This window comes from Cibotium barometz, chromosome 25 (assembly GCF_041138505.1).
Source record: "Cibotium barometz isolate CiBa-2024 chromosome 25, ASM4113850v1, whole genome shotgun sequence".
In the NCBI taxonomy this organism is placed as follows: domain Eukaryota; kingdom Viridiplantae; phylum Streptophyta; class Polypodiopsida; order Cyatheales; family Cibotiaceae; genus Cibotium; species Cibotium barometz.
In genome coordinates this window covers 12,782,681-12,806,226 of record NC_141070.1, presented here as the reverse complement: position 1 = coordinate 12,806,226, position 23,546 = coordinate 12,782,681, and the positions used below count along the sequence as shown (strand labels likewise).

General features: G+C 42.5%; 1 protein-coding gene across 1 annotated transcript in view; it reads left to right on the top strand.

Annotated features, from left to right (window-relative positions):
* LOC147624254 (clathrin heavy chain 1-like) overlaps positions 1-21,092 on the top strand; it is a 66,802-nt gene extending 45,710 nt beyond the window's left edge. Inside the window, exons 5-30 of the mRNA XM_086819219.1 lie at positions 2,438-2,565; positions 2,655-2,753; positions 2,858-2,966; positions 4,812-4,891; positions 4,974-5,201; positions 5,310-5,375; positions 5,750-5,866; positions 5,958-6,155; positions 6,262-6,378; positions 6,520-6,579; positions 6,695-6,781; positions 7,057-7,140; positions 7,220-7,354; positions 15,469-15,531; positions 15,629-15,733; positions 15,817-15,929; positions 16,145-16,397; positions 16,508-16,644; positions 16,866-17,144; positions 17,238-18,240; positions 18,378-18,863; positions 19,250-19,420; positions 19,531-19,716; positions 20,033-20,155; positions 20,244-20,354; positions 20,462-21,092. Of these exons, the coding sequence (XP_086675345.1) occupies positions 2,438-2,565; positions 2,655-2,753; positions 2,858-2,966; positions 4,812-4,891; positions 4,974-5,201; positions 5,310-5,375; positions 5,750-5,866; positions 5,958-6,155; positions 6,262-6,378; positions 6,520-6,579; positions 6,695-6,781; positions 7,057-7,140; positions 7,220-7,354; positions 15,469-15,531; positions 15,629-15,733; positions 15,817-15,929; positions 16,145-16,397; positions 16,508-16,644; positions 16,866-17,144; positions 17,238-18,240; positions 18,378-18,863; positions 19,250-19,420; positions 19,531-19,716; positions 20,033-20,155; positions 20,244-20,354; positions 20,462-20,626 (4,703 nt within the window). The 3' untranslated portion in view covers positions 20,627-21,092. The remainder of the gene's footprint in view (positions 1-2,437; positions 2,566-2,654; positions 2,754-2,857; positions 2,967-4,811; positions 4,892-4,973; positions 5,202-5,309; positions 5,376-5,749; positions 5,867-5,957; positions 6,156-6,261; positions 6,379-6,519; positions 6,580-6,694; positions 6,782-7,056; positions 7,141-7,219; positions 7,355-15,468; positions 15,532-15,628; positions 15,734-15,816; positions 15,930-16,144; positions 16,398-16,507; positions 16,645-16,865; positions 17,145-17,237; positions 18,241-18,377; positions 18,864-19,249; positions 19,421-19,530; positions 19,717-20,032; positions 20,156-20,243; positions 20,355-20,461) is intronic.
* Positions 21,093-23,546: the final 2,454 nt, after the last annotated feature.

The following is a 23,546-nucleotide window of genomic DNA, read 5'->3' as shown; positions in this document are numbered from 1 at the left end:
TGTACTTGAGTTATGCCAGATGTATGCTCATGGCTGCCCTGCTTAGTGGTCTTGGCTGATCAGAGGGAGGCACAGTGTGTTATTTTGAGACACAGATCTGTGTGCATGGATCCTCTGTGCTGAGAGGGATTGTGGGCCGTCAAATTGGACATACAGGTGTAATCTCTTGGCTGATTTTTGTTGTACTCAGTCATTCATATTTTTGGAATTGAATAAAGAAATACCGCAAGGGGCGCCAAGCTTTGGGGCCAATAGGTGTCGCCTTGTTTTCAAATTTGGGCACTCTAGCCCCAATCTTTTCTGTTTTCATATCTAGACTACAAGTGGACGGGTGACTGCTAGTCTACCGCACTCTGGTTTCTATCAGAGGCCGGTTTCAAGATATTTGGGGCCTAAAGCAGAGGCCAAGGTATCCATACCCGAAAGAGTAGAGAGGGTAGTGGTCAAGAGAGAGATGGAGTTCTGCAAAGCTTGCATCTGGGCGGCGATTTGTGCCTGACGTTCCGAAGAAGAAGCTTCGAGAGCAACTTTGAACTCTTGGAAATCTGATTTTGACACATAATCGTCAAAAAGATCGGCAATGGTATCTTCCGTAGTAGCCGGCAAGCCTTCGCGTTCGACAAGGGGCTCCAACTCCGATTCTTGGGTCGACATCGTGAAGAGGGCAAGTGGAGAGAAAATTCGATCTTTGCACAATAAAAGTGCAAGTGAACTTGAGAGCTTGAGAGCTTGAAAACTTGAGAGATGTGTGGCAAGAAGCCCACTTAAGGGGTTTATATAACCTTTCCCAAAAGCTATTTAAGCTTTTGCTTTTGTGTTTATATATATATATATATATATATATATATATATGGATATATATATTCTGCTTTCTTAAAAAAAAAAACACCTTTAAACCCTAGAGGGAACCTTTAAACTTTAAAAACACCTTTAAACCTTAGAGGGGACCTTTAAACTTTGAAAAAGTTTAATCTAAAAAAAATAAAAAACGCCTCTAATCAGCGAAGGCTTTCTTGGATTTTTTTTCTCTTCCCTCTTGGATTTAGCGTTGCGGGCTGCTTGCGTGAGCTTGAAGTCGCCGCTGCCTGCGCACGTGTCTTGCTGCCAGCGCATAGGTGTGGCCGCCTGCGCACTGCTGTTTGTCCACGCTACAGGCTGCGCACATGCTTTGCCGACCACGCATAGGCGTGGCTGCTTGCCTGCGTGCGCTGCCACTTCGACAGCACACGTGCGCTCTCATGCGCCTGGTTGGTGCTGTTGACTGCGCATTGGTGATGCCCGTCTATACGCCTACGCCCACTGCCCGTGTGCAAGACCCGGCCAGCAGCACCCGACCCTGCGCATACAACATTCGGCGTCCCTCTCTCTCTCTCTCTCTCTCTCTCTCTCTCTCTCTCTCTCTCTCTCTCTCTACCAAAAGCAAACTGTTTTCTCTCAACAGTTCATGTGATTGCACAAACACGAATCTTCAGCCTTTTTCTTGCAAACAAACAACCCTACCATCAACCTACACCCTTATCACGGGTTTCTTTGATGAAAAAGCGCATACGATCTAAAAAAACAGCAATATGCACAGAAAAAACAGCAAGCTTCTTGAACACATACCTTTCTTCGACCTCATCTTCTCTACCTACGGACTTGCTCGTTCACGAGGCACGTTCTGATACCACTGTCAAAACCCCAAAGGATCTCCTCGTGGAACGCTCCTGGTACAAGACTCGAAACCTGCAAACAAACAAACAACATGGGGGTGCAGGCCTGACTCACCTCCCAACCATGACAGCCATGGGCAAGCAAGCCCACAGTCTTGGCTGTCCCCACCGAGCCAAGAGCTGAGCTAACTAGGTTGACGTATCGACCAATCTCCTCCTTGCGACGTCCCATACCGCCACGAAGCTACCCTTGCGGGCCTCGAGATTGCTGTTGGCCTCGGCTGCGTAAAGCAGGTGCACGTCTGCACTAGATCCAAGCTCCAGACCATAGAGCTCTCACAAATCACGCGAGACTCTATATGACTAATGACTAACCTTGGCCACCCTTTTATAGGCTCTTGGCCGGTCATCGGGCGTCCATACTTGGGTGCCCGCCCGTCCATACTTGGGTGCCCGCCCGTTAGTCTATCCCTAACTCAGCTCGCCAATCAGCCTGCCTAGCTCCAAGCTTCCCCAAACCTCGAAGCTAGTCTTGTGTGCGTGTAGCACACGGTAGATACACACTGTGCACATGACACTTCTTTTGGAAATTCTGCTTTTGTGCTGTAGAACATACTATGTTTCATCTTTGTTGATTGGCATGGTTGTGTTCTAGGAATGGTGAAAGTAAGTAATCAGGTTTTACAGATTTCTCTGTGCATTATACAGCCTAATGCTTGTGAGTAGATAAATCCTCTGCAAGCTTTTTGTTATAGTACAAGACTGTTGGCACTCCTTTGTTACAGGTGATTCAGAGCCAGTTCGACTGTTCGATCGAACAGCCAATCTGACAGGAAATCAGATTATCAATTATAGATGTGATCCATCTGAGAAGTGGCTAGTTCTTATTGGCATTGCCCCTGGAGCACCTGAGGTAATCAGAGGGCAAGTGCAATGTGTGTGTTAGTACTGCTTGGACCTTGCTATGGTTCCTTGTCTGATGCTGTTCTTGCTCTTTTGCAGCGCCCTCAACTCGTGAAAGGCAATATGCAGCTATTTTCAGTCGATCAACAACGAAGTCAGGCTATTGAAGCCCATGCTGCAAGCTTTACAACTTTTAAGGTAAGTTTTTGTGCTCTTAGATGAGGTACAATGCTTGCAGCATTATGGTGTCACAGGTGTTGGCAGACCTGTCGATCTTGATCCTTGCTCCCTGGGATTTTTAGGTTTCTGGCAATGATATTACTTCGACTCTGATTTCCTTTGCAACCAAGTCGATTTCAGGCGGTCAACTTACCTCAAAGCTCCATGTTATTGAGCTTGGTGCACAGCCAGGTACTATCAAAGTTTGGGGCACGTTTTACTTTCCATCCTTAGTAACCTTTCTTGATCCTTGTAGGGAATAATCACTTTTTAAAAAGGGTCTTATATTAGTTTTATGGCCATATACTAGGTGGGGTTTCGACTCTGTTACATACTCTATAAATGTAGCCCTCACTCCTAGGTTATGAGCATGACACTCTTGACATACTTAACTATTGACAATCACTATGGTGAGTTTAAGCTGTTACTATTGTAACATGCTAACTAACAACGAAAGACTTCAAATGACATTAACGCAAAGATGTGTGATACACATTAGACAAGAGAGGTTTGACCTAATCTACTTTGCATTGATATCAATGTAAATTACAATGAATGGAAAAGAAAACCCTAGAATGGGGCACGTTCTTGATGGTGATGCCGAGGCCCATGATGCGTGCACTCAGAGTATGTCAGGGAGCCCTTTAGTCAACTGGCTGCCCACTGTCTCCTTGCACATGCCTACACTTTACATGAATGACTCTCAGTCCTTGCTCTCTATTTAGTGTCCTATGGGCTGGTTGGCTGGCCTTTAGGGTTGGTTGGTTACCAACCATAAAATTACAATTGAAAGTGTTTAATAATAATAAAACATGTCCACGCTTGGCTGCCCATTGGGTGCTTGGACCAAATACAATGAAATGGTTGAAAATCCCTAACATTGACTAAGATTTGCCACGAACACACCCTCTAAACTAGCTAGAAGTTAGAGACATGTGCATGCCACACTATTGAACGGTGTGCACGTGTCCCTCTTGCTTAATTTGGAGCAAGGGTGCACATGGTGCTTGTCCTGCAACCTGCGGGCTCAACCTCCAACATGATATCATGTCCTCCTCGGATACCATGGGCATTGGAACTGGCCCCTTTTCCTTTTCATGCTCTATTGGCATACGCAAGAACTGTTGAAGCACTCAACTCATCCTCCTCCTCAATTGATGCAGAGAGACATTCCTGAACTTCGAAAACTAGTATGGGATCTAAGATGGGTTATCCCTCCTATGTTGTTCACCTTAAGTCTGGTAATGTCTAGTTGGTATGGGATTTGAGATGGGTTGTCCCTCCTATGTTGGTATCATCTTAAGTCTGGTAATGTCTGCACATCAAGATCATCCTCCAGAAGTTGCTTTTTACCTGGGAACTTTGTCTCTGATGCCACTTCTTGTCTTGAAAGTTGTACGGCACCGTTAGACACTCGCTCTTGTTGAGCTTCCTCCATGGGTGGACTCCCCCATCTTGTCAGCATGTTGCCAAGTGGTTCTCCCAACGCTTTCAGAAATCAACATTCCACTCGATGAACTAGTCTCTTTTCATCATGGAGAACATATTCTCGATGGTATGCTCCCAAACTGTTAATTCGGATTAGGTCTTTAGCCAGAGAATAGAAGAGATCTTGTTTTGTTGCAATAATCAGCCCACAAACCCTATCCCTAGACTTGTACATGCTTCCTAGACTCTCTAGGACTGTGCTAGGTTGGAATCTAGACTTTCTACCTCTGTACTATGCTGAAAATGAGCAAAAAAAAGCGAATTCAATGCAAAAACACAAACCCTTATTGGTTGCTAGTGAAAAAACGCATCCCTAGTTTGGGCGTCGATGCAAAAACACAATCCCTAATTTGTGCAGGACGTTGACCCTCTGATATCAATGTACCATGCTAACTAACCTTAAAATGAGATTAACACAATTAACACAGATTAATGTAAAGATGCTTGACAGACACACAGAAGAGAAGAGAGAGATTTGACCTAATCTGTATGCGTTGAAATGAAGGGAAACTACAATGAACGGAAATCTGATCTTTTTATTTTTTGCAGGCAAGCCTGGATTTGCTAAAAAGCAGGCAGACTTATTCTTTCCCCCAGACTTCGCTGATGATTTTCCAGTGTCAATGCAGGTGGGTTTGTTCTGTGTGGAAGGGGGTGGGGCACGCACAATCTTCAACTTTGATGTCTAATTTATTGGGCTAATGCTTGTAGGTCTCTCAAAAGTACAGCTTAATATATGTCGTCACAAAGCTGGGGCTTTTATTTGTTTATGATCTGGAGACTGCAACTGCGGTGTATAGAAATCGGATCAGCCCTGACCCTATTTTCCTCACAGTAGATTCTCCTTCATCAGGAGGATTTTATGCTATCAATAGGCGGGGCCAGGTTTTGCTAGCTACTGTGAATGAGGCTACCATTGTACCATTTGTCAGTGGGCAGGTGACACGGTTTCCCTTTTTCTTGTACTCACCAAACAGTCTTATCAAGCATGTTGTTTCATTTGTGGCAAATTGCAAACCTGTGAAGCTTGTCTTTAAACCATGGCAGTTGAATAATCTGGAACTTGCGGTAAATCTTGCGAAACGAGGGAATTTACCTGGTGCCGAGAACTTGGTAAGTCTCTCTTTGAAGCTTTTTAAACTTTTCATTTGGATTTGAGATGACTTGCTTTCCTTTGTGTGTTATCTGGTGTTGTGAGCTATTTGATTCTAGCTTTCGATGTGGACCCGTGGTCCTGTTGCAACTTCATGATTTTTCTTTTGGTTCTTCCTGTCTTTCTAAACTCCTTGTATGTATCTGCATTCTGTTTTGTTAAAACTTATTTTGAAACCTTCATGTTGATTGTCATGCATTGTTTAAGATCAGTGAAGTTGTTTACCCATTCAATTGCAATGGTTGAATATGCAATTAGGACTCCTGATGTGGAAGTAAAAAAACAGAAGTTATGGAAGGTGTCGATGATAAGTTTTGCCAATGTGTTTTACTAGGTGGTTCAACGGTTTCATGAATTGTTTTCTCAAATGAAATATAAGGAGGCTGCAGAGCTTGCAGCAGAGTCTCCTCAAGGCATTCTTCGCACTCCAGACACTGTATCCAAGTTCCAGGTATATAGATTTGTTGGTGCTGGTATGTGCTGTTAATTCGGTCTTACTGGTTTTGTTTCATGAATTTTTGGATTTCATGAAAACTCTGCAGAGCGTACCCGTACAACCTGGGCAAACTCCTCCTCTGCTGCAATACTTTGGAACTCTGCTAACTAAGGGAAAATTGAATGCGTTCGAATCATTAGAACTCTCACGACTGGTGGTCAACCAAAATAAAAAGAACTTGTTAGAAAATTGGCTGGCAGAGGATAAACTGGAATGCAGTGAAGAGCTGGGAGATCTTGTAAAGGTAAGTGTTTTTTTTGGGGGGGGGGGGCGGGGGGGGCGGGGGGTTTGGATCACTTGTTTTCATGTTCTTTGAAAGGAACATTGGTGCTCACTTTTCTGTTTTCTAGACGGTGGACAATGATATGGCACTGAAAATCTATATCAAAGCTCGTGCTACACCCAAAGTTGTTGCTGCATTTGCCGAGAGAGGAGAGTTTGATAAAATCTTGGTCTATTCCAAACAGGTATTTTGTTGTTGTTTAAGGATCAAAATGTTTGCTATTGGTTTTGCCCGTGTACACCTGACTGAATTCAAGGTTGTCACCTTTTTGGTAGATGCATTGATATAGTGTTCTCCCCACTTGTGCTATTTTGGCCTTATGCAGGTTGGCTACACTCCTGATTATCTGTTCCTACTGCAAACAATATTGCGCACAGATCCGCAGGTAGACTTTTTTTTTTTTGGGGGGTCCTTTTCTGTGCTCATGTATCACATGTTGCCTATCAACTTTGTGGAGTTCCTTGCTGAATCGTGACAGTGGGGTTCCTTCTTTTCTGAAGGGCGCTGTTAATTTTGCACTGATGATGTCCCAAATGGAGGGTGGATGTCCGGTTGACTACAATGTTATAACAGACCTGTTTCTTCAGGTATGCAGTTACTGTTTTCAAAGATTAGGGAATCTCGACTGTGGCTGTTCATATGCTGGTGTGGGGTCTGATGGGAAAAGGAAGATTTGAGGCTGTTAGTGCCTCACCATTGTGCCACAAGGAAATTAGGAATGGTAATAAATATGTTTATGTCAGGGATTAGTGAAACATAGATTGTTGACCTGTAATTCCATAGATATCTAAGGCCTTTTAATTCGATAGATATCTAACAACAAGCTCAAGTGCTTAAGACTTATGGAAGCTTATTTTTGCAGCGTAACTTGATAAGGGAGGCCACATCCTTCCTTTTGGATGTTCTGAAGCCAAACTTACCAGAGCATGCCATGTTACAGACCAAGGTAATGAATGCTTATGGTTTATTGCGCTGCTTTTGTATCTTTGTGGTAAGAGTAAGCTAAGTCCCAGAAATGATGGCAGGTGTTGGAAATCAATCTAGTAACTTTTCCCAATGTCGCTGATGCAATTTTAGCAAATGGAATGTTTAGCCATTACGATCGTCCTCGTGTTGCTCAGCTGTGTGAGAAGGCAGGATTATACATGCGCGCACTCCAGGTAATGTGGCAAGTTTTTGGTCTACTGGACATATTGATGCTGTCAGGTTGTTGTATAAGTTAAAAATGCAATTTGTAGTTCATTCACCTAAATGTAAGTTGGGTAGACAAGTGCTGTGAAATCATTACAGAAGGGGAGATGAGCTAGTTAGAGAAGGGATAACTTGTGTTATTGGTTTGAACTTGTGTAAGGGTTATATTAAATTTGTAGGAGTGATGACATTTTGCGACTATCTATCATGGACTGTTGGGGAAATTGGAGTTCATGTGTGTGAACACCTCTTAGAGGTGAAAGAGTGTATGTGTGTGTGTGTGAATAGGGGCTTATAGCCACTAGTGTGTTAGTGTAAGTAGTGATGTCATTGGTTTAGCCAAGTGACATTGCCCCATGAGTAAAGTGTTGAGAAAGACAAGGCAATGTATTTTGAAGGTTAACATATCAATCATAAGCATACATTGTATGTGCAATACAGTCTCTCTTGAGCTATGTTCTCTCTCTACCCCTCTCTCTATTTACATCCACAACCATGGACATCTTTCTTCCTCCTTAGCTTAGGCGTGTGTAACCCTAACCCTAAAGTCTACATTTGGTATTAGAGCATGTTGCCCTTGTGCGTGCCACTGAGATTACGTAGGCGTGTTCCTCGTCGTCGCCTCTCCACCTCTTGGCCCGGGCGGCACTACTTGTCACATGCACTCTGCACTGTAGTGCATGTTGACAAGATGACTCGTCATCATCAGTGCAACATTGTACATTATTAGCACCCTTTAGAATGATAATTGTCGTACGCCGTGACCCATTGTAATCCTCAGTCTAGGATAAGTCAAGCACGAGCTACGTAGGTCATTCCTCAACCATAGCGAGTTAGTCGTCAATCAAGTCCCTTAACTCACTTGAAGAGATTCATTCATGCATGTAGAGTCACTAGAAACCTTAGGGTTTGCATTAGAAAGCACTTTGCATATTGCATATCATTCATCCATTGCATATAGATCATTGCAGAAGCCTTCAAATAACATCTAGTATTTTTAGAATATTTATTTAGCATTTATCAGGTATTTTTTCCTACAATTTACAGCATTTAAAATCATTATTTTGCATGAACAAGTCGTGTAGCTTTTTATGCTACAGTCGGCCAGCATTAAATGCCAGTTGACCAGCTCTTTGTTCATATAAATAGGCATGCTTTTGCATCATTCCTCTCAGTCAATCATAATTCAGCCATCAAATCAAGCCTTCAACGATTGGAGCCTTCAGCCAAAGGAGCATAAGCGATTGAAGCATTCAGCCCTTCAGCCCTCAGCGTTTCATCCATCAGCACTTAGGAGCATCAACGCATGAGCATTCAGGCTTCATCCACCTAAACGCATCAGCATACAACATTCAGCCTTTAGATCACCTTGCGTTTTCAGCATACATATCTTCATCGTTTTGCTACTTCACTTTGGTGAAGGTAAAATTCAGCATTCATATTCATTTCAACATTCATTCACAGCCTAGAACCAGTCCCAATCAGCCCCTACCTTAGCCTCAGATTTGCAGCCTTCTCTCATTCCATTGGGGAGATGCATAGGCTCAAGATTGGTCATCATTGGTGCTTCTAGAGCCGTGTACAGTTCAGCCCGACTCTTGGTCCTCCGAGATCTTGCGTTTGGCTTATCGTCAATCCAAAGTTAGTCTCTTCAAAGTAATAAAGAAAATACTATTTTGGTAATGGGACAGGGGGTCCTTTAGTGGGTAATTTGGGACCCCATACGGTGTATTGGGTAATTTGGGACTCCATACGGTGTACAATCTCTCTCTCTCTCTCAAATCTCTTAAAGTTTGAAGGCATAAAAGTGGATTGCTAAACTTGCGAAAGTCAGGATATGTGTGAGACTTGTGTGACAGGATCCTTAATTACGAATACTTCCGCTATATGTTACATTGATATCAGATTCAGCTTGTCCACACGCTGCATCCTAGCGTGAGGACATCCTTTGATGGTCAGATTGCCGACCACCGACTTCAACATCATGTCTACAGAGGAGAGTACACATCAGCCGAAGAAGTCTCCCCCGAAGGAGACTTTGGAGGCACCATAGCTCTACTCAGAGCTCAGAACTTGCTTCTCATGGAGTGTCTCCAACTCTTGGAGGCAACAACAGCACGACTTCCACCTCCAGCAACCCCCCGACTTACGGGTGAGGCAGTTACTTGGTGGCAGCATTAGTGTAGTCTTCATACAGACCAAACCACAGGTGTCATAGCTTTTAGCTGGAGCCTGGGATACATTTGTTCATGACCTATGTATTAGATTTCTTCTGCCCAATATATAACTAGCCTGGAAAGGACTCAAGTTTTTTTTTCTATGGACTCAAACAGAACGGGTCTCCAGTGCTTTAGTTTTCTGGAAAGCTTATAACTTTAAGCACAATAGTTAGGATTATGTGAGCAGGTCAAGATGGAGCAATTCATTCGTGGATTAGATCCCAACATCCAGTTCATAGTTCGTAACTTTGAACCCAGTACATATGACCGGGCTTTGACTCTTGCTCAAAATGAAGAAATGAAGATGAACGGAGGCAAGCCCAAGCAATCAGACTTCACAGTCCAGCACCAAATCCCAGCAAACAACAGCAATGTGCTGTGTAGTTCAGGGGGTAAGAAGGATAAGGAATCCAAGTCTAAGAAAATCCTTGAGGAAAAGGCTAAAGCAGGCATCACTGGAGGTTCTCTTCCTCCAGAGGAGCAAAGGAAATATCAGTCAGAAAACAGATGCTTTTTCTGTCATACCATCGGGCATGGTAAGAAGGATTGCCATAAATTGCAAGCGTTGCAAGCCTCCAAAGCACCTTCTGCCACAGTTTTCACAGCATCTCTTGCTCCTCCAGTCCCACCTACTACCACAAATGTAGTTGAGCTTTTAACTTCTATGCATCATATGCCATCCGTGGTCGTGGTATTTGATTCTAAGCAGGAGGGTGAGAGATGTTGTATAGAAAAGCCTCATCCAAGCTTATGGCTCTACCAAGGGTTGACAGTTTGTAGTCCTATTCGATATGGGCAGATCTGAGGACGCCATCTCTCCCCAGTTGGCTAACAAGATGAATTGCACAATAGTGGCATATCATTTGGATGTGGACGGGTTCACACTTGGTCTCCGCATCCACATATCTCAAAAGGCACAACAGTTTGCCTTTGAAGTTCAAAAGACCTCATTCCAACAAGATTTCACTGTCTCGCCTCTTTTGGGGTGTGACATGATCTTAGAAATCCAGTGGTTTCGTCAATATGAGCCTATTCCTGATTGGGAGTGGAACAATTTTACTATCTGTAAAGGTTTTCCTGAGCCTGTCATGGTTCATGGAGATAGAAGCATTCTTGGCATCCCATTGATTTCTCATCTCCAGGCCCGACGAGCTATCCCAAGGGAGTGGAAGGGGCACTACTTTATGTTCGTACTCAAATAGCCTCTACCTCATCGGTAGCAACTATCTCATCTTCAGTCCCTTAGTTAGTAGGCCTCATGTCTAGACATTAGGACATTTTGCTTAGGGACGATCTGTTGCCCAGTCTCCCCTCATCACGTCATGAGGATCATCATATCGATTTGGTCCCTGGATCAAAACCTCCTAGCAGATTTTCCTGTCGTCCTTCCAAGACTTTAGAGAGCGAGCTAGAAATACAGTTATCTGAGCTCCTCCGAGCCGGATTCGTTTGGCTTTCTTCCTCACCATTTGCCGCACCCATCCTATTTTTCCTAAAGAAGAACAAGTCTGCACACCTTTGCGTAGACTATAGGGCATTGAATAAACTCACCATTTAGAATAAGTTTCTTATGCCAAGGATTGAGTACATTTTGGAGCGTTTAGACGGTGCAAAATTTTTCACTAGCATCGACCTTAAGAGTGGTTACCATTAGGTCCGCATTTTTGAAGCTGACGTTCCAAAAACAGCTTTTCGGACAGAGCATGGTCACTACGAGTTCGTAGTCATGCCTTTTGGGCTCACCAATGCATCCGCAACCTTCAATAAAATGATGTCCAAGATTTTCGCAGTCCTCATTGGTAAGTGTGTCTTCATATTTTTTGATGACATACTTGTATTCTCAGCCACTGCGGGGCAGCATGAGAAAGATGTCGAGAAAGTCTTGCAACTTTTGCGAGATAATGAGCTCTACATAATTGCCAAAAAGTCTATCTTCGGCATTAAAGAGTTTCAATACTTGGGCTATATCATCGGTTCCAGTTGGATTCGATTGGGCCCCTTTAAGATTCAAGAGAGATCTTGGATTGGAACATCTCTCGTACCGCTCAAGAGATCCGTTCTTTCGTAGGTCTTTGCCAAGCCTACAACACCCATGTTCACCAGTTTTCCAACCTTGCAGCACCTCTCACCGACTTGGCCAAGGGGTTGAAGACTCGTAGATAAAAAGTCTCAATCACAGGCAAGGCGCTTGATGCATTCCATGCACTCCAGAAAGCTGCCTCAGATGCGTCTGTTTTGAAGTTAGCATCTTGGGATGAACCTTTTGGGGTCATTACCGATGCAAGCAATGTAGCCATAGGTGGAGTTCTCCAGCAGGACAATAGACTTGTGGCCTACTACAATCGAAAGTTGGATGTCGCCGAAAAAAATTATTCGGTTTATGACAAAGAGCTTTTGGGTGTGATCACAACGCTCAAACATTGAAAGCCTTTCCTTTATGGACAGGTTTTCACAATTAAAATAGGCCACCAGGTAGTTAAGTGGCTTCAAACCATGCCAAGTGCCCAGTCGAGTGATCGGCAAGCCAGATGGAGTTAGCTCTTCCAACAATTTGGAGGAACGATCGAGTACATTCTTGGTAAGCATAACCCAATTGCAGATGCTCTTAGTCGAAAGGCCAGTGTCTAGGCAGTGCATGAGTCTACCATTCTTGAATTCACGGGGAAGGACTTAGATAGCATGAAAGACTAGTATGTCGACTCCCCTGAGTTTGCTACTCGATACTTCTGAGCCTCGACATTATTCAGTGCAGAACGGTTGGTTGTTCTTCAAGAACCGCCTCTGTGTTATTCGGAAAAAGTGATTGGCTCTTCTCCATGATGCCCATGACTCTTTAGTTGGAGGACATAGAGGTATCAAGAGTACCCTCGAGAAATTAGAATGGTCCTTTTATTGGCAAAAAATGAGGCGTGATGTATATACACATGTTCAAGCCCGTAAGATTTGTCAAAAAGTTAAGGATCCACATACAAAGAAGGCTGGGTTACTTCAATCTTTGCCTATCCCCGACAGACCTTTCATCGACATATCTATGGACTTTGTAGGGCCTCTACCAGCATCCACCGGATCCCGTAACACTCAGTGTTTCATTGTGGATCGCTTCAGTAAATTCTGCATGCTCATCCCATGCAAACATACGGGCACAAGTGAGGACGTAACCCTTCTTTTTCTCAAACATTGGTATTCCATTTGTGGTTTGCCTAGCACCATTAACTCGGACAGAGATTCCAGGTTTACCTTGCATTTTTGGAGAGCATTATTCGAAAACCTTGGAACTATGTTTACAGTTCTCTAGTGCATTTCATTCCTAGACAGATGACCAGATAGAAATCTATAACTAGTTGGCCTTTGATGTTCTCAAGTCATATTGTCATGACTTGCAGTCCAAATGGGAACATTATCTTCCATTGGTCCAAGCCATTTTGAACAATACTCATTCATCCAGTGTCGGACGGACTCTGTATGAAGCAGCCTTTGGTCGTCGTTTCTCTTCTCTTTTGACGAGATTGTGGCTAACAAAACAACGGAAGCATTTTTCGAAATCATTGAGTCAGTTAAAGACTGCTTGACCAAAGCATAGGAAGCTTATAGTAGACATGCAAACAAGTCTAGATGAGATGTCCACTTCAAGGAAGGGGATTGGATCTATCTGCGCATCATGAAACATAGATTGAAACAAGTGGACAAACTTTGTCCCAAGGTTTCTTTTCGTAGTTTTGGATCTTTTCCAATAGTTAAAAAGATAAGTGATGTTTCCATGAAGTTGAAGTTGCCTAACAGTTGGACAATGCTTGGACAATGCATGATGTTTTCCATGTTTCTTGGCTAAAACCATATGCTGGACCAGACGTGTTTAATGTTTCAAATGAATGGTAGCCAAACGTGGTTGACGAAGCATAAGTCATTGAGCCTGAGCAGATCCTCCTTCATCGTTGGAAGCATGGTTCCGATCAACGAATACGTCAGTTCTATACGAAGTTCCGAGATCGGGGTACCTACGAAGCCATTAGGCTAGACGAGGAGTTCTCTTAAGAGTACCCCCAGTTGTTGGCGGACTACTTGGAAGCCATGAACCTCCTACCAAGCTAAGCAGGAGGGAATGTCACATGCACTCTACACTGTAGTGCATGGTGACAAGATGGCTCATCATCATCAGTGCAACGTTGTACATTATTAGCACCCTTTAGGATGATAATTGTCCTAAGGCGTGATCCCATCGTAATCCCAGTCCAGGATAAGTCAGGCACGAGCTATGTAGGTCATTCCTCAACCATAGCGAGTTAGGGGCACCACTGGCAAGAGGTGTGGCAAGAGGAGATTGAGCTGGATCAAAAAGCTGAAAGCCACTTTTTCAAAAAGCAACTTAAAGGCCGAAAAGCAAGGCCCCGAAGTTAGAAAAACAAAGTTAAAGAATTTTGACAAAAGTGAGTAATATTTTATTATAAAGTGGAAAGCAAATGGAAAAAGACAAAAGCAAAAGCTTGGTTAAGATTTTGGCAAAAAGCGGAGTCCTCTTCAAGTATAAAAAGTTCATAGTCTCTTGTAGCATCATGAAGGAGATCGTGGAGTGTGTGAAGACCATCTTCATCGTTATCATCACCATCATCAAGCTTTTGAAAAACGCCCTCTTTTTGTGCAGTCTGCACCTGTGCGCATTGCTTGTCTCTGCCAGAACCTTTGCCTTCTCCTAGCAGGTTTTCAAGGCTGATTGCTTGCAAGGAAAGCACACATGTGCTGATCGTTGATATCTGAGGCTCCTGGGCTGAAAAGCATCCTTCTTACATGCTGTTTTTGACTGAAGCACTTACCCACAGGGCTGGACAGAACTGTAAACAGCTGCCTATGGCAGCGTGCACGCCTACATAAGTTGGTCGCATGTTTGTAAAATTTTCCAGACATCATTGTTGATTCTATTGGCTGCCCAGGTGCTGAAAATAGGGAATACAGAGATGGACAGTAATGGTGCTTTCCATTCCTGAACTTATATAGGGGTTGCCCGCTATTGGACAAGTGGATTCAGAGATGTTTTGGACAATTTGGTTGTGGAAAGGAGGTTGCTTTTGTGGACCAAGGGTGTTTTCCATATCCACATGTTACTTCGGAGAGTTCTATCGCGAAAAGCAGATTGCTTTTATGGCTGAAGGTTTCTTTTCAACCATTCAACTTATTTTAGAGAGTTATATCGCAAAAAGTAGGACTGCTTTTGTGGTCCTGAGCTGCTTTTCAAACATAAAGGCTAATTTGGAGAGATCTGTCACACGTTTAAGTCTCTCTCTCTCTCTCTCTCTCTCTCTCTCTCTCTCTCCCTCTCCCTCGCAAAATTGAAATTAAAGGTAGCATTAGTAAGTGCTTTAATGCTCATTGATGAATCTTCAAACTTCATATTTCAAAATTTTATAAGTAAACTATGAATTTTGTATATATATGTATATGTATATGTATATGTATATATATATATATATATGTATATATATATATATATATATGTATATATGTATATATGTATATATATATATGTATATGTATATATATATATATATATATATATATCGGGGGCAGCGTTCACTATGTTTGGCACCTTTTTAGCACGTTTTCCAAATGTACTAAATGTATCGTTCACTACGTTTGGAACCACCTTGTACTAGATATTTCTGTTACTTATTGTTTTGTACCCCTTGATGTTATTTTCTACCTCCTTGTGAGCAACAAGTTGTCTACCCTCCCTACGGTTCTTGTGACTCTCCCTTGGTGTTATTTTTACCTCCTTGTGAGCAACAAGTTCTTGTGTCCACTCTCATTTTTGAGAGAGCAGGTTCTTGTGTTTGTAAGAGCTTCGATGTTTTTCACATTATGTTTGTTTGCAGCACTACACAGAATTGACAGACATCAAGCGAGTCATAATCAACACTCATGCAATTGAGCCACAGGTTTGATTTCACTTGTCTAAATATTTTCCTTGGGTACTAAGACTATTTACTGAGGAGATGAGGTGTAACATGTGTATTCTTGTTGTTGAGTGGACAGTCCTTGGTGGAGTTTTTTGGAACATTGTCAAGGGACTGGGCTCTTGAATGCATGAAAGAGCTTTTGCTGGTCAATATGCGTGGAAACCTACAGATCATTGTGCAGGCAAGGAAGATTTGTTTGTGTGCAAGTGCTTTTGTATGAGTGGATTATTGATGTACGAACCAAGTTAAATTGCTACGCAACAGGTTGCAAAAGAATATTCAGAACAGCTGGGAGTAGATTTCTGTGTCAAACTTTTTGAACAGTTCAAGTCCTACGAGGGGCTGTACTTCTTCCTTGGATCTTATCTGAGCTCAAGGTAGTTGCCTTTTGCCTTGCTATCTACAAAATCAAATTCTATGGGGAGAAGAGGTTTATTCTTGAATCCAAGGCATGATATTATTGCTAGGTAGTGATCTAATGGCATGTAAGGCCAGGAACATCCCAAAACATGTGCAAAAAACTGGCAGAAACCCCCAAAATTAATATACGTGTTTGTTCATGGCCTGATTGGATATTTTTGTAAACCTCCAGTGAGGATCCGGATATACACTTCAAGTACATTGAGGCTGCTGCTAAAACTGGCCAAATCAAGGAAGTTGAACGGGTAACAAGGGAGTCCAATTTCTATGATGCTGAGAAAACCAAGAATTTCCTGATGGAAGCAAAACTTCCAGATGCTCGCCCATTGATCAATGTTTGTGACCGGTTTGGTTTTGTTCCGGATCTTACACACTATCTTTACTCAAACAACATGCTTCGTTATATTGAAGGATATGTGCAGAAGGTGAGTGCAACTTGTTGATTTTATGTTTTTGTCATGGCATTAAGAGCTGAACTTAATTTCTAGAATGTTTATATTTAACACTGAAAAACCAAGTGGACAATGCTCCTCAGGTCAATCCAGGCAATGCCCCACTTGTTGTTGGTCAGTTGCTAGATGATGATTGCCCTGATGACTTTATCAAGGGCCTAATTCTTTCTGTTCGCTCTCTACTTCCAGTTGAACCTCTCGTGGAAGAGTGTGAAAAAAGGTGATCAGTGTGCCTTTATGTTGTTGTGAAGTTGTCCTAGATCTTAGTGCAGCCTTGCATATCTTTTCTGAAGCCTGAGTACCGTTATGTTGTTGTGAAGTTGTGTCCTAGATCTTAGTGCAGCTTTGCATATCTTTTCTGAAGCCTGAGTACCGTTTTGTTATTCTTTTTTCTGAAGTCTTATTGTGGCTTTGCTTTTTCTGCTCCTCCCTGTTTTTCAGAAACCGCCTGAAGCTTCTTACACAATTCTTGGAGCATCTTGTTAGTGAGGGGAGTCAAGATGTGCATGTCCATAATGCACTTGGCAAGATTATCATTGACTCCAACAACAATCCGGAGCACTTTCTTACTACCAACCCTTACTATGATTCCCGAGTTGTGGGCAAGTACTGTGAGAAGAGAGACCCAACTCTGGCAGTTGTTGCATACAGACGTGGCCAATGTGATGATGAGTTGGTAAACGTGACCAATAAAAACTCACTTTTCAAGCTTCAAGCAAGGTATTGTTACTTGGTTCAAGCTGCTTTTCTTTGGCGACATTCTTAATGCAACAGTGCATCTCGTATTTTGATGCTGTTCTGCTTCGATTTCAGGTACATTGTGGAAAGGATGGACCCAGATCTGTGGGCAAAGGTACTTGATCCAGAAAATCCTTACAGGCGCCAGCTCATTGACCAGGTCGTATCAACAGCTTTGCCAGAGAGTAAGAACCCCGAGCAGGTTTCAGCAACAGTGAAGGCTTTTATGACAGCAGATTTGCCTCATGAGCTTATTGAACTTCTTGAGAAGATTGTACTCCAAAACTCGGCATTCAGTGGCAATCCCAACCTGCAAAACTTACTTATACTCACGGCTATAAAGGCTGACAAGTCACGAGTCATGGATTACGTGAATCGTCTGGATAATTTTGATGGGCCCGCTGTTGGAGAGATTGCTGTTGGCTCAGAATTGTACGAGGAGGCTTTTGCTATTTTCAAAAAGTTCAACTTAAACGTCCAGGCTGTTAATGTCCTTTTGGACAATATTCGTAGCATTGAGCGAGCTGTTGAGTTTGCTTCTCGTGTTGAGGAGGATGAGGTCTGGAGTCAAGTTGCAAAAGCACAGCTGAAAGAGGGGCTTGTAAGTGATGCAATTGAGTCCTTCATTCGGGCCAATGATGCAACTGAATTTCTTGATGTTATCCGAGCTGCAGAGCAAGCAAGGGTTTTCGAGGACCTTGTCAAGTATTTGCTGATGGTGAGGAAAAAGGTGAAGGAGCCCAAGGTTGATTCTGAGCTTATTTATGCTTATGGCAAAATAGACAGGTTGGGTGATATAGAAGAGTTCATTCTGCAGCCGAATGTGGCAAATCTACAAACTGTGGGAGATCGTCTTTTTGATGAAGCTCTCTATGAGGCAGCAAAAATAATATTTACTCACATTTCCAATTGGCCTAGACTTGCTAGTACTCTTGTGAAACTCCACCAATTTCAAGGTGCAGTTGATGCAGCACGCAAGGCTAACAGCTCAAAGACTTGGAAGGAGGTTTGCTTTGCTTGTGTTGATGCTGAAGAGTTCAGGCTAGCTCAAATATGCGGTTTAAACATCATTATTCAGGTACTTTATCCATCTTTTGACCTGTGTCCACCTTCCTAAGCAAATAGGTGTGCCTGCTATTCTATTTCTCTGGTGTCCATGCAATGTTGTGTGTTTTGAGTATTGATTTTATATTTTCATTGTTATTTTGCACCCAGGTTGATGACTTGGAGGAAGTCAGTGATTATTATCAAAATAGAGGCCGTTTCGATGAGCTTATCACTCTGATGGAGAGTGGCCTTGGCTTGGAAAGAGCGCATATGGGCATCTTTACAGAGCTTGGAAGTCTTTATGCACGATATCGGCCAGAAAAATTGATGGAGCATTTGAAACTTTTCTCAACTCGGATCAATATTCCTAAGCTTATCCGTGTATGTGATGAGCAACAGCATTGGAAAGAGCTGACTTACCTATATATACAGTATGACGAGTTTGACAATGCAGCTACAACTATCATGAATCATTCTCCTGAAGCATGGGATCATATGCAATTCAAGGATGTTGCTGTCAAGGTGGCCAATGTAGAGCTGTATTATAAGGCTGTCCACTTCTATTTACAAGAACACCCTGACCTAATTAATGATCTTTTGAATGTTCTGGCTCCCAGAGTGGACCATACCCGAGTAGTAGATATCATGCGGAAGGTAAGTTATCCAGTCTTACTTATTTTATGTAGTTTTATTCCTGAAATTAGGGCCTGGTTGTTTTGGGGTTTACTATTTCAAGACATGGTTGTAGCTATGTTGCTACATTCACTTCTATGGTCACTTTTCACAACTGTTCAACCCGCACCTGTTTTACTCAAATGATCTCTGTATGTCTGGTTTTTGTACAAGTGAGTATCAAATAAGAGAATCTGTCAGGATAATAGCCATGTTTTGTCATTCTTGAAAGTGGAGATTGCACTCGTTAATTGCTTCTTTTTGTGGTGCTGTCTGAGCTTAAATTTCTTGTTGTGTTTTTTTATGAAAGTTATGCTCTCAAAGCTGTTTTTTGTTGATTCATCATCATAATTGTGTTCTCTTTGCAGGCTGGACACTTGCCGCTGGTGAAGCCATATATGGTCGCAGTTCAAAGTACCAATAATGCTGCAGTCAATGATGCTTTAAATGCACTTTACATTGAAGAAGAGGACTATGACAGGCTTAGGGAATCAATTGACATGCATGACAACTTTGATCAAATCACGTTGGCACAGAAGGTAACATTCAATTGATTTCTGAGATTATTTTCACTCGGATTCTCTTATTCAGACATTTTTTTGACCACATGATCAAATATGTAGAAGCTGTTTGCTGTGATGTGCAACAGGTTGAGAAACATGAACTTCTGGAGTTCCGACGTATTGCTGCTCTTATCTACAAGAAAGCTGGAAGATGGAGACAGTCTGTGGCCCTCTCGAAGAAGGATAACTTGTACAAAGATGCCATGGAGACCTGCTCGCAATCTGGTGATCGTGATCTTGCTGAGGAGCTTCTGGCTTTCTTTGTGGACCAGGTGCTTTTCTTTTTTCTGGTTTTAACTTTTATTTTTTGCTGGCTGTTGATGATAAGCAGTGTTGTACTTTTGTGGATCGAAGCCAACAGATTAATTAGCACATTGCATGACAGATTAGTAATAGGCAGGTCTAGAAAAGGCATCAATATTTTTACGCATGTAGACACTGACTTTTGGTCAATAATGCGGGGGAATGGACAAAATGATGAGGACCGTGGGGGGGTGGAGAGGGGGGGGGTGTGTGGGACAGGATAGAGATTGGTTGCTTTCTGCCACTAAAGTTGAGCTCAATGTTTATGGTGTTTTGTGTGCGCAGGGAAAGAAAGAGTGCTTTGCATCGTGCTTATTTACTTGTTATGACTTGATTCGGGCTGATGTTGCTCTAGAGCTCGCATGGATGAACAATATGGTTGATTTTGTATTCCCATACTTGATGCAGGTTAGTATCTAGATTGGTTTGGGATTGAAGGGTACAAAGAGCAACTTTAGGAGAAACTTTTGCTGACTGCATATTTTACTTGTTACAGTTTTTGCGAGAGTACACTGGTAAAGTTGATGACCTGGTGAAGGACAAACTCCAAGCCCAGGAAGAGGTAAAATCAAAAGAGGCAGAGGAAAAAGAGCTGGTTGCACAGCAGGTATCTCTCTCTCTCTCTCTCTTCTCTCGGTGGTTGGAGGAAGAAGATTTGTATTTAATTGCTTAATCTCAATCTCATTTGAAATGGTTTTTGTTTTGCTTGTGCAGAATATGTACGCCCAATTACTGCCACTCGCCTTACCTGCCCCTCCAATGCCTGGCATGAGTGGTGGCTATGACCCAGGATTTGTGGGAGGAATTCCAGGAATGCCTGGTGTGGCAGGGATGCCTGGTATGCCTGTGTATGGTATGCCTCCTATGGCTGGATATTAACTCTCTGATGCATGAAGATGGCTTGAGGAAACTATTCTGATGGTTCCCCTGGACGTGGTTGGAACCTGGCAATTTTGTTCTCTATTTTTCAAAGCACACTGCAGATGGATTATACAGACAGCAGTTTCTGTTGTGACACTGATGTGAGGGGGGCTTGTGCTACCATTGCCATCTTATGGATGGCTTAGAACTAGTCAACTGTGACGTGAGTGATTATTATTATTTTTTGTAGATGGTACTGGTAGGATAGGTTTAGACCCCTATCTGGTTACTTTTAAAATAAGACGTAGGTCAGCATTTGTAGTGAAAGCTAACCTATTTTACTGCCTACTTGATTTCTATGGAGAAGCAGAGAGGCCTGTAACATAAAGCTAATACACTGAAGAGACAGTTTTTATGTGCATAGTTGTACAAGGGAGCTTTTGTAACTTCGAAATTTAAACAAGAGAGTTGTTCTATCTTGCAACAATGTTTGTTTAATTCGTATGGTCATGGAAGGCAAGATCTGTGACTGGAGTTTTGAGAAGTTCTCTTACCAATCTCTCTCATCCAACTAAATCTTTCTCTGCTGGGTGCCAAGGAAATGGTGATTTCCAAAATTGTGGTGGGGTGTGGAATTTAACCACTTAACTCATCCTAGTTTTTTTTTTTTGTTGAAATCATTCTGTACTGTTACTGTCCGGAAATGGTGATTTCCAAAATTGTGGTGGGGTGTGGAATTTAACCACTTAACTCATCCCAGTTTTTTTTTTGTTGAAATATTCTTATCGGTTTCTAGAATTGTCATTATTGTCAGATTGTAAAATGCAGCTTTACTAATCTTATCAAACTGTTGTCATTAGTACGAGTTGAATTCTATTCGAATCCCTTCATATGCATGTGGTGATTCTTGCAAGTGAGAACCAATTGACGTGCGGGAAAAAACAGTGACATATAAGATACACGGCAAGGAGAAATGATATAAAAAATACAGGTCAAGGAGAGAAGTGGACATCTTACATAGAAATTTAAACTTATGACACATTGATGCTGCATTAAGAATATCACCTTCATTTCCCAATTGAATGTGCTCTTGAAGGGAGATTCGCTAAAAGGTTGAGTTCTAACATTTGCTATGAAAGATGCAGTTGTGAAGTCGCGAGTCTTCTTGCGAAATGGATTCTTCCCGTCCTGAAAACGATTCACTTTTTTTTTTTGGGCAAGAATCTCGCATGATCTTGACATATGGTGTTTTTGGATGCTTCCGAGGAACGCTAGAGCAAATTGCGTACTGCTACACGTCCTACATCATCCTCCTTCACCTCCTCCCTCCTCCACCTGTTGGGCACTCCTACACCCCCTCCTTTCGTAGAGCAGACTGTTTATAATCCCTCCCAGTGTGCAAGGGAGGGATGGATAGAGGCAGGTCAGGGGACACGAATTGCCCAGGGGTGGAGTTTCGAGTTGAGGGAGGCAAGCAATCGACGGAGGAAGAGGCGAGTAGGAAGTGAGGCTCCGGAGGCAAGGCGAACAAGCGGTAGAGGGGAGCTGAGATGAGAGTAGGGGGAGATGCCGGTAGGGTTGGGGCTGGCGCACAGAAAGCCTTTGCAGAGGGGATGCCCGCTCGGGGGAGGCGGTGGTGAGTAGGAAGCTTTGGAGGGCGAGGGGGGTATGGTATTTCGTAAGGCATTAATTAAATGCCATGTAAGTGGCATTACATGGCAGTTAATTAATGCACTTACAATAAAAAAGAGAATATGCACCTACCATATTACACCTTGAAAATCGAGGAGTGAATTGAAAGGAACACCTTTTTGAACATTGGTCCTCTTTTAGTTTTCCTTTCAATTGCGAAGTCCTCTTTTTTTTTATTGAACATTGAGTAGAAGTCCTCTTTCTTTTTTTTTTGGAGGTTGATAGCTCATTGTGATGACGGTCTTATGTTATTACTTCATGGACTTCATAAGTGAACTTTTTTTTAATTACTCATTGTGTTGAAAATCTCATGCTATTACTTCGTGGACCTCATAACTTATCCTTTTCTTAATTACATCTTTGTCTTTGTGTTTTGAGGTTTGTGGGAGAATCAAAAGCTCCCACCCGTATAGCTTCTAATGATTCTATTGTGTGTTCCTATAGCATCACCTCCTTCTGCAGAAGCAACCCAATGGAGATCACACTATGTTGAGTAGATTCATCTCAAGAAGGGGGCATGGAGCACCATCTTGGGTTTTTCTATACTAATTTGTACATATATACCTTTTAATATATTTTGATATATAGAGCTAGGAAAAGCTCAGCTAAGAGTTGTGTCTAGAGTTCATGTTATTTTGATCTATAGAGGCAGAAAAAGCTAATGTTATAATCCCTAATTAGTTGAAGTAATGATTGGCCTTGTTTATTAGTAGGTTTCACTATTATATGGACACACTCTTAAAGATTTTTGCTTAAGTAGAGAGAGAGAGAGAGAGAGAGAGAGAGACTCTTGATTCCTTGCTTCATGCGTGTGAGAAAGACGGAGTGAGAGAGCTTGAGCCAAAGAGTGAGCCATAGTGTTTATAGAGCACCATATTGAGAGGACATCGTTCGAGAAAACGAAGGAGAGGAAGATGGAGTGTGAGAGAGAGCTTGAGCCATCTAAGTGTTATGGAGCTTCATACTGAGAGGACACCGTTGGAGAAAAGGGGAGGAGAGGAAGACCAAATTAAAGTCATGCTTTGGAGCTTGGCTTAGCGGACACCAAGTTTCATGGGACATGAGGGCGACGAGTGTGAGCCTATGTTCTAAGCCAGTCACTGTGGTCATGGCTAGCCAAAGTTTGTTGGGCTTAGTCCTCCTCTTTTAGGTCAACAACTTGGGCTAGGTTACACAACTTTTGTTGTCGAGCCTAGCTTCTTGTTGGGCCTCTCGTTTTAGTGCGATTTCTTTCATTTTCTCTTCT